The 10893-nt window shown below is 39.4% G+C and overlaps 1 protein-coding gene across 2 annotated transcripts; it reads right to left on the bottom strand.

The window, feature by feature from the left end:
• On the bottom strand, positions 1 to 10647 carry LOC149837626 (uncharacterized). Of its 2 annotated transcripts, none has more exons than XM_090007443.1 (5): positions 10410 to 10647; positions 7545 to 7764; positions 6125 to 6407; positions 5158 to 5983; positions 1 to 2847 (listed from the first exon to the last, which is right to left on the bottom strand). In XM_090007443.1, the coding sequence occupies exons 3-5, from the start codon at positions 6353 to 6355 to the stop codon at positions 197 to 199; spliced, it is 3708 nt and encodes a 1235-aa protein (XP_089863569.1). In that variant the 5' UTR covers positions 6356 to 6407; positions 7545 to 7764; positions 10410 to 10647; the 3' UTR covers positions 1 to 196. The 2 variants fall into 2 exon arrangements, with proteins under 2 accessions (XP_089863569.1, XP_089863568.1); XM_090007442.1 differs by having other exon boundaries at positions 6125 to 6357.
• Between the last annotated feature and the right edge of the window lie 246 nt (positions 10648 to 10893).

Raw genomic sequence — 10893 nt, 5'->3', positions numbered from 1 at the left:
TTCCACACCAAATAATGCACATTATTATGAATAATACAAACTGTTACTCAACAGATGATCAATGGGCCCACCTAAAATTCGGCCCAGATGGAACTTTTACAGAGAAATCTATGGCAGCCACCACCATCCTCAAAACACCACATCGTTTCTCGCTACCACTTTTTTTCCCCATATACCTTTTCGTTGTTTTCCTAATTCATGACTTCTTTGTTGTGCGTGAAGTCGGAACAGCGCTTGGACATCTCTGCATCCGCCGCCGCCTTGTCGTCTTCCCCCATGAGAAACCCTTCAGTCCCACAGTTTCATCAACTTCAGGATCACAAGTTGGTTGAAGCTCTGCAAGAATTGCCTCATTCACCTCAATGGCCAAGCCTGTACATCTTGATCGCCTTCCCCTTGACGGGGAACCCCACTCATTCCTAGATCCATTTCTCCGTGCTAACCCCGTGTGCCAGAGGCAACCAGATGCCCTCATCAGACCACCAAACATCTGCATATCTTCGGTGACCTCATGCCGGGAGAGAGACATGAGACCAGGGAGTATATCCCTCTGAAAATCTTTTGGCCGTCTGCCTCTCCTTGGTGCTCGCCTAGATGATTGGTTCTTGGCTGGAGATGCATCTGTTTCAGGGCCCTTGGTTCCTTCCTGCTGAGGCTGAGACTTGTAACAGTAATCCTCATCCATTTTAGTATCTCTCAGCATCAAGGTCATTGATTCAAAGAAATCCTCATCATCAGAAGAATGTGGACGATCACCGTTTGCTCTAGAAATTCCCGTGCTAGACTCTATCTGACCGGCATCTGAACAAACATCTGCAAACCATTTCAGTGAATCAATCAACGCTGCCTCCGATTGATTCCAAGAAACACAACCTGATTTCTCCTGAGCAAAAGATGAAATTGTAACGAGCACCTCAGCCGCCACAGTAACAAGTGCCTTTGATGACTCAAATGAGCGATCACCAGCATCCAAATGAAGCTCATCATGCGAACAATCAACTTTTACAGATTCTTCAGTGCAAGAAATTTTCCTAGTCAATATAACAGGCAATACAGGTGTCTGTAACAGAGCAGAATCACAAGGCCGGCTCAAATCTATCTGATTTTCATCCACATTCCTGTGAACAAGTTCTGAAAGATTGACTCTTCTGTCTCGGGGTATCTCTTCAGCCACAGACTTGACAATCTTATGTTTACTCTGACTGACTTTCTCTTCCTTGGAGACTGTCCCCTTAGCCATAGAGTCATGATTCATCTTAAACAAATGAACAGATTCATGCTCACCATCTTCCAAACAGATGGATCTTCCTTCATGGGAACCTAAGGAACTACTAACGATATCTTCATGTGCACGGCACCTACCTGCTTGGACTACTGAGATCTGCTTTCCAAAATCTTGTAACTTGAGATCATCACATGTGCTTCGCTGAAATTCACCAATATGCTCATAATTTTTTGAGGCATCAAATTTTGAGCAATTCTTAGTAGATTCTGAGGGCAAGTTCGGACCAAACGGTTTCTTCAAGAAATCGAGTTTATTGCCGGATGACCTTTGGGCAACCCCACCCTCAGGGACAAAAGCTGATTCATTTTTCTTAGCAGGAAGAAACACAAAGTCCCGCACAAGGCCATGAGCACTATTTGACTGTGATAGACCTCCGGCATCACATGTCTGTTTCTCACACAAGGATGCCATTTCAGATTCCATCTGCAATGGCTTTTCCAGGTCAATGCCGGACATAGACTGATGAAAAAACCATGAGTGGCCTAAACCCGATTGGGCACTACCATTGTTGATATGCAGAGACTTGTTAGATTGAGTTTTCACCTCAGGCTCGGGCATGCACTGCCTCCGAGCACTAGTTGACTGTGATAGACCTTCGGCATCACATATCTGTTTCTCACACAATGCAGACATTTCAGATTCCATCTGCAATGGCTTTTCCAGGTCGATGTCAGACATAGGCTGATGAAAAGACCATGAGTGATCTAAATCCGATTGGGCACTACCATTGTTGATATGCACAGACTTGTTAGATTGAGTTTTCACCTCAGGCTCAGGCATGCACTGCCTCTCCAATGGATTACTATGTTTACCTTCTTTATCAAAGTGAAGGTCTTTCTGGCTTTGAGAGCCAGTATCATCTCCAAACCCATTTGGAAACGCCAACGTCAAAGAGACACTTTTCTTTGATTTGACATCATGACAATCCAATCCCTCCAAAATCTTCCTAGGACCACTGTCTTCTGAGCGTCCATATCTTGAGCATTCACAATTGTTCAGGTTTGGTTTATCAAAGCAAAGAGAAGGGAAGTGTGGATATGATCCATTGGCCTCCAGCTCAGACAGTTTAAAACCATTACGGTATAGTGCTTCGTTACCAACTCTTTGATAGGATCTTAAACTGCCATTTAGATACCACTTCTCTTCAGAAAGCTCAGCACTTTGAAGAGCTGTAAAGTGGGTTTTGCCAGGAAGATGATCAGACCCTGTTAGACCATCAAGATATGCCTGTGATTGGATCCCAAAAGGTAGCTGGCTGCTGATGTTCATTGACGGTCTCCAGGGGAAATGTTCTGCAGAGGCAGTCATATCAGGCAGGGAAAGAACCGAAAAGGTGCCAGGCAACGAAGTTGATAGAGTTGTGGCTCCTGCAGTGTTGAGATGGAGAATATTCATCTTAGGCAATTCCATGTGAGCATTGCCCTGATCCTTAAACCACAACTCCTTTTGTTTTTGTTCAGGCAAACAAAATGTGGAGAGTTCACGAGATTTCTCAAAATTAAACTGCTCCTTGTCATTTCTATATCCCTGAGGAAATGGAGCACCCATACTTCTATACTGCCCTGTAAGAATGAAGCAGCAATAGAATATCAGAAAATAAGAGTGTTTGATGTTTGAATCCCATCAGAAATGTATTTGAGAAGGAATCAAAATGATTCTTGACTAATACAATCAGATCTCTTTCATGACATAGCATAACCATAACCATAATCATAATTTATCATGTTCCAAAAGGTTTTTCCTATTTTCAAAAACCAAAAACTCCAAATATTGAGATAATTGGCAAAGAAAAAAATCCAAACTGAAGACAACTCCAAGAGGTAGCCCATGTGGTCTCAGTTCATGGATAGGCATTTCTCCCCTACCAGTAGTTCGAGCTGCACCACCCTTCCGGAAGGCAAAGCAGGAGGCATAGAGTTTTACGAGGCCAGGATGGCGACCATAAGTATGGCAGGATAAGACCAGGACGGCCAGGTCTCCAATCCTAGGTGTGGTTTCTCCGTATAATAAACCAAAATAAAAAATCTTGAAAATTTTATTTTCCAATTATTTTAGTTCTAAAATTTGTATTTTTATTTAAAACCAAGGATTCCCCAAGAAAGACAACTTATTTTTAGCTTTGAGAAAAGCCATTGTTGATAATACCATGATGGTTGCTATTTTTATTTTTAGTACTCTTTACAGTGCTAACATGATGGTTGCTATTATCTATAAACTCAATGATTATATTCTAGTATTTTGGGAACACTCAGGTATTTTCTTAATCTATTTCTCTAGAAGATCCCCGGAAACATATATCGAAATTTTCAAAATCTCCAATATGTTCATGACAAGGACTGTAACCAATTCAAAATAGAAAATTTGGCATGAGTATGGCATATACAAGTGCCAAACACATATCTAAACATTGGATAGCTTCAAGTGACATGAATCATAAGAGGCAAAAGATGTAGCCATAAAGCTGTTTGTCAAGAATATGCTTGATTGCATGCTTCAATGGATGCAAAACACTTCACTAACTCCTGGTATGGTAGAATCTACAAACTTAGATTAACAAATACGTCCAACAGGATGTCCCGAAAAAAGAAAAAAAAATGCCTCAGATGCTGTTCCAACCCTCCAACCCACAGGATATAAATATCAAACACATCCATAAATCAAAGGTCGACAAAAGTGAAAGGAATGTTTGTTTGGTAAGTGTTTCTGCATAACTCGTTTCCATGGGTTGAATGCAATTGCCAATGTAAACATCTAAACATGGTGAAGGTTGGTGAAGGTTCATACCACCCACGGTGGTCAGTTTCTGAATGTGATCAAATGTAGATGCACTCTATTTAATCCCTAATTAGGGTCACAATATGAATGAATTTATTGTGTGCAGACAACAAGTGAATTATGATTATGTTAACCTCTCCAAACCTTGCCAGTTACCTCTTCTTCTTTTTCCTTCTTTCTGATAAAATGTTATGACCAAATTGGATATCCTACAAAACTGGGAATATCCACGTCGTGACTTACAATGACACGAGTTCAGGTCATGGAAAGTCAGACATACAAGATCCCAAACCCAGTCAAATGTTTCATCTATTCTTTTGAAAGAGGCATTTTAATTAAAACATACACAAAACTCGGGTTGGATCAGAACCCAACAGAAATCAGCACTCAAACCCTACATCATTACTTATGGTCCCATATCTAGGTAATGCTATTGCTGTTCAGGTCTGATGGGTACCAGACCCCATGTCCAACTCATTGACAGCCATTGAGCACCATAGGTTTCTTTATCTAACATGTACGAAAATATTATATGATTTATAGAAAATTAGAAAGCTAGATAACACCCAAAATGGAGAAAATTTAAACACAGATATAACAAAGTGCAGATGCAATACATATATAATGTGCATGACAATTCCTAACTGTTAATCATGCCTTTCTCAAGAGAAGGCCACTTTCAAATTAATTGAAACAAGGGATAGGAAACTCCTAAGAAACTCGAGTTTCCACATTTTCCCCTGTAAACATGGTACTTCAGGAATAATATGATAATATTTGATCTCATATGCAAAAGAATGATTCTGGCAGAGTAGTTGGTATGGTAAAAGTATAAAGATCTTTGTGATACCATGTTCAGAGGTTTATTTTGAGCTTCTTTAACTGAGTTGAACCATCTGCTCATATGAGAGAATAAGAAGCCTACCATAAAACGAATAACCATCACATAATATGAACCAAATTTGCAGATAATTGTCCTGGTATGTGATGTTTTTTTTTAATGGATGAAATTATATAGAGCAACATATATACCAAAAACTGATGCATTCACTTATGTTTCATTGACATTAATCAAGGAAAAAATAAAAAACTCTTACCAGCCCCAAGATTTGAGGAATGCCAATCACCTTTACTTTCATCACATTCTGAACTGAAAAAATTCCAGCAATGCCCCTGACTATCATTATTATTATTACCCTGAATATGATCTTTTGGAAGTCCAAAAGAACTTGCGCTTGGTTGCAAGAGCAATTGTCTGGCTCTAATCTCGTCTACAAAGACCCCTGGAACTCCAAAACTTGTTGTTGCTACCTCCTTATCGCATAATCCTTGATAGGTGCAATTCAAGTCTAATGTCTTGTAAGCATGGACACTTCTTGGTGAATGTGTATCGGGTTTTTGATGATCACCCTTCATACTTGCATTGCACCTAGTGCCAAGAGTTAGCTTTACCTCACTCTCAGGTACAACACCAGGATTCCTGTCAAGAGAATACTTAACTCCAAATAAAGATCCCGATGATGCTTCAAGAACTTTTACCTCCTCAACTGACAATTCTCTGTCTTCATTGTCAATGTACTTATCAGCTGGAAGCTGAAGGTCAATAGCTTTTGGTGAACACTTGTTCTTTCTAGAATTTGGTAGTTGTTCAGAGTACTTTGGAAGGCTGCAATTCTCCTTCAAAAGAGTAAGTGAAGACTGCATGTTATCAGTGTCTGAAGCAGACTGTCTACTGCAACTTGAGCTTACCACAGAGGGAAAAGGCATTTGCCACATTTTCTGTGAATTGTCAGATCTCATTTGTAATAGACACTGGCTCTCATGCATCACTTCCATTGGTAAGGAGTATGTGCTCATTTCTTTCCTTCTCAGGTCATCCATCAAGTCCTTTTGCACTTGATATAGGCGATGCAGTTCGCAAACCTAGATAACAAGAACAAGTTATTATTACTCAGAAGGCTAGCTAGTCTTGAACCCTGACGATAATGGGTGCAGTAGATTATGATGCAGGCAAAACAAATTATTGCAGAATAAAGAACCCTAGTAAGAGTTAGTATGGAATACCTGCTTCCGAAATATGGCTTCATGCTTGAGCATTGTCTGCTTTAGTACCTCCTTCTCATATTCAGAGTTACCGTCTGTATTCTGCTGCATGAAACCATTACAGAATTGCCCTCCTTTCATCATCCTATCTTCATAAAATTGTGAATAAACAGTACTCCTTACATCATCATTCAGATCCTTCATGTGGTAATATCCAGGCAAGTAACTGCTACATTGCACTTTTGCTCCCATTCCTACCGGGAGTGTGATAGGTACCAACAGTATTAGCTGAGTTAGAAGGAATCTACAAAAAAGACCAATAATAACTGAAAAAGCTCATGGCAATTAATATGAGTTTGTCAGTATGTTTACAGATGAGATAAATTATGTATCAGATGAACAAGTTCTGGGCTTGAGATTTAGCAAAACATGGAAAAAGAATGAAATAGCATGTATTCGATTAGATAAGATATGCAGGTGTAGCCCCAACTATTAAGAACCATAAGTTAAATGCAAGACATGGAGATGTGATCATATACAAAACTCAACAAGGTAAAATTATAATGATACAACTTGATAGACACAAACCCTATATAAATTTGTGCATATGCCCATGAATGGGCGTAAACATCAACAAAGCACATAATATGCAGATGCATCTATGAGAAACGGAAAAGAAAATTACACAAGAATGTAACACTAGATCAGATATTTCTTCTAGCAAACAATCCTTGAGATTATAATAAAAACAAAGACCTGCGTACCAATTAACAAGATAAAATAAGCTGGTGGTCCTTCAACAGATTATAATCCAAGTAGCCATGTTAATAGATCTTTCAAAGAAATAAAACAAGTAAATGCCTTTCCCTATGCAGACAGTTTCTCACACTGATCATCGATTAATTGAAAGACAAATTGAGAATGAACTCCTGCTTGATAAAGAAAATAAGGATTGGCAAGGAATGAAATATCAATAATTGGTAGAGGCATTTAAAATTTTAAACAAATTTCTAGAGCTAGTATGCTGCTCTCTTTCTGGTTACTTGGTAGCAAGATTGCTGTCCCTAATCAATCAAGAATGATTTTCCAAGATACCAGAATAATGCAGATGGTTCCAAAGGCATCAAAATCCAGTTGCAGCTTGTGCTTGAGCATTTTTGTTTTCTACGGTCTTATTGTAGCTTTCTTTTCCAGTAAATACATCAGATTCTGTTATAAATTCCTAAGTCTGGCTTCATCAAACTGTTTGCAACCAGTCAAACTTATCTTCCTATGTGGCTGTTATTGTGTTTAGTTAGAAAATGGAGTTTTTTGAATGCAAAGCTAAGGTAGTGTTCTGACATCTCAATGGATCAAATTCAGACGAATTGCATGCTCATTTGTCTGTTTTTTTTTATAACCCCAAAAATTGTATTAAGATAAGAGAGTTTTCTAGGCTTACCAAATTTCATGAAAACAAGTATGCATGGTCAAGCTGTAGCAGCATGCTGAACTTAACATCAACATCAAGCTCTATCATCATGTTGAAAGCTGAAACTCGTCAAATTCTTTTCGATTTATCTTCCCTTTGGATGCGATGTGACCCACTGATTATCCTCATCATAATTCAATTGCACTCTCAATATTCACATTAACAGCTCCTTTTCAAACTTCCAATCTGCCTGATAATGGTGGAGCATAAAATAGTTATTTAAATAATAATTTCCAATTTTACAATTAAATGGAATTGATAACAATCATGCACTTATTCATTCAATCATTATCACTAAAAATCAACATGATCATAACTTTCCAGCTCTCTTGATATGCAAGCAAATTCCTGGAATATGGAATATTTATAAGGTTATACCCTGCAGGGCCTAGATGAAAATTCTAAAAAAATAAAATGAAATCCGCAGCCTTTAAGGCCAAGACCTTGGACTATCCCATGTGTGAATTTGTGAATTGGAAAAGCACAATCACCTACATGACATACATCATCATATAAAGATTCCAACATCATCTCTTGGGAGAACATGATATCAAGAACCCAAAAAGCATCAGCAGAGGCAAGCAACTAGAACATCTTTATGGAGGAAGCACATAGCTATACCACATAAACAATTTGATACAAATGCGGGTGTGTGGGCGCGCACACGAGAGAGAGAGAGAGAGAGAGAGAGAGAGAGAGAGAGAGAGAGAGAGAGAGAGAGAGAGAGAGATTACTGCTAAGATTAACAATAAATTACCATGCAGCTTTTTTCTTTTTCTCTCTAAGATGGGAAAGGCAGGAATCTGCAACAAAGATGATCTAAGAAAACAACCTGCTGCAAAAAGAAGGCTGTGAAAGTGCATGCCACGTCCCTCAGTATCAACCTCTAGAATGGAATTTGGTGATTTCTCGTCTGTTGATTTGACACTTGAAAATTATGTTTTAGTGAATTAAATGTGTTCAGTTGCTTATTAATAACTTGAAATGACTCGGCTGCCATAATTGGAATCCATCACTTATCAAGAATGTCATAAAGCTGTCCATCGCTAAATGACAGTTGTTTCATCCAAACTGGAAAAAGCTGCAACTAATGATCCTAATCGAGAACATGTTATGGTTATTTATATAGAATCGCTTTATTTCATCCATTTTTTCTGCTAGGCAAATGCAGCATTCTGTAACCACAACATTCTGACCTTCACAATAATCATCGTATAATCTAAATATTTTTCCATAGATCCATGTATTGGTACTGTAGTTAATTATACGATTAAAATTGCCAGTAAACTGCTCCCTGATTTACAAAATCCTTAGTCAGTACGATGTCTTCAGTCATTACCAGGAAATCAATCAACATAGAATGGTTCCCGCATGAATCTCCTTCACACAACACACACTATTCCAAATGAAATGAATCGAGATTCATGCAAAATTCCAAATGAAAGTCATCCAAATCGAGTGTAGAGCAAAAAGTCCATCTAACAGAAGGGCGGCCATTTTTTCACTTTTCTTTCAGCATAACACCCGACAACAACTACTGGCGGAATGAGATATGCAGCAATAGCATCTACCACACCCCCGACCACATTAAACTCTCCATCCCAACCAACCTCAGATTCTCGTACCAATGAAGTCTATCTAAAAAGAAGATGAACCTCACATGGATTTCAATTGATGATGATGTCAACGCCAATGATGCCTTCGGTATCAGTGATATCAGTCTTTTAATAATAATCTTTAGAAAAAAATTCAGGAAACGCCAAATCTTCATGTGCCGAATTCTACACTGTAACATCCCACATCAATCTGCCCGCAGGTTGCCTTGATCAAACAATCCATCACAAGAGAGATTATGTATATGCTACCATAAAGAGCAGAAATGAGGAACTGACCTAAACATACATACTAACTCCGCATGTTAGTGAGGTGACCCCATTGAAGCCTACGAACATTCAGTTCAAAGAAATTTGACACCTAATAGAAACAACACTGAGGCAAGATGAAGCAGAACTCCAAAATGCTAATACTAAGCTCCGCAAATGCAGATTTACACCAGAGTTTGCAATGATCTGATTCACGCCCAACAAGCAGGAATCCAGGATTTATAAACAGACTCAGAACCCGCTTAGTATGTCCCCAAACAAAAGAAATAGTAAAAAAATAAAAAAATTACAACAAAAATTCGGCATAAAGTTCATCAAACGCAGACCTTAATGTCGCATTCAGACTAACAACAGCGAAGAATCCCAAAGGCACAAATAGCTCTACAACAAAATAAAGAAAATAAAAATCAAATCTACTTACCATTAGAAATCGAATATATAAAACACTCCGAATTCTCAAAGATGCATTTTTAACAGAGGCTGACGAGTCGATGATCGAACTAATTAACACGAAATTCTCAGAAGTGCGGTTTTTAAGAACACAGGCTGACGAGTCGATCATCAAACTAATTAACTAGATTTATTAAAAAAAAAGACATAAAAATCGCGGCCTCACTCCGTATCTCACGCAGCAATGTTCAGGCTAAAGTAGAAAGCAAAAAAGAAAAAAAGAAAAATCTAACCAGAAAAGAAAAAAAAATCTCTTTTCCTGAATTTGTCAAAATCATGAGAAGACGTCCATCAAACGAGATCGTCCTCCAACTCCAAACCGAGAAACACGATCTCCGCGTGAAAAAACAAAGAAATCAAGAACGTAAATCTACACCTAAACCACAGATCTCCAACTCCTGAACAAAGAAGCAAGCTCCCAAAAACAACACGCCAAAACCTTCATTAACCACTCCAGCAAAACCCCAAAATTTCCACACACACACACAGAGCGTGCATCCACCTGGATCGTCGTCGTCGCCGCCGCCAGAGACGTCATCGGCGGCTACGGCTGAGGAAGCGGAAAGACGGGAGGAAGGGAAGCGGAATGCGAGGCACAGAGCCAGCTCCGGAGGAGTCTGCGCGCACACCCATCGACGCCCTTCTTCCCGGAGCCCAATGCCGCAAGATAACTAGCAGCGGAGTCGCCGGAGAAATTTCGGGATCCGGCAGGCGCCGGCTTCATAGTCCGTCGGGAGAGTGGCGTGTCAGGCCCACATGTCGTCTGAAAACGGATGATCTATCGCTGTTTGTTACCTTCTGCCGCAGCGGGGCCAGCAAGACAGACACACACACACAGAGTCCGTTTTTGGGGGGTTGTGTGGGGAAAAGAGAAGGAGGAGGATGGCGGAGAAGAGGTTCAGCCGATATATATATATATATATATATATATATATATATAGAGAGAGAGAGAGAGAGAGAGAGAGAGAGAGATCTCCCCACACACA

The sequence above is a fragment of the Nuphar pumila genome, chromosome 5, assembly GCF_984573655.1.
Source record: "Nuphar pumila chromosome 5, dmNupPumi1.hap1.1, whole genome shotgun sequence".
Taxonomy (NCBI): Eukaryota; Viridiplantae; Streptophyta; class Magnoliopsida; order Nymphaeales; family Nymphaeaceae; genus Nuphar; species Nuphar pumila.
The sequence above is the reverse complement of the archived record's forward strand: the minus strand, read 5'-3'. Positions and strand labels throughout refer to the sequence as shown.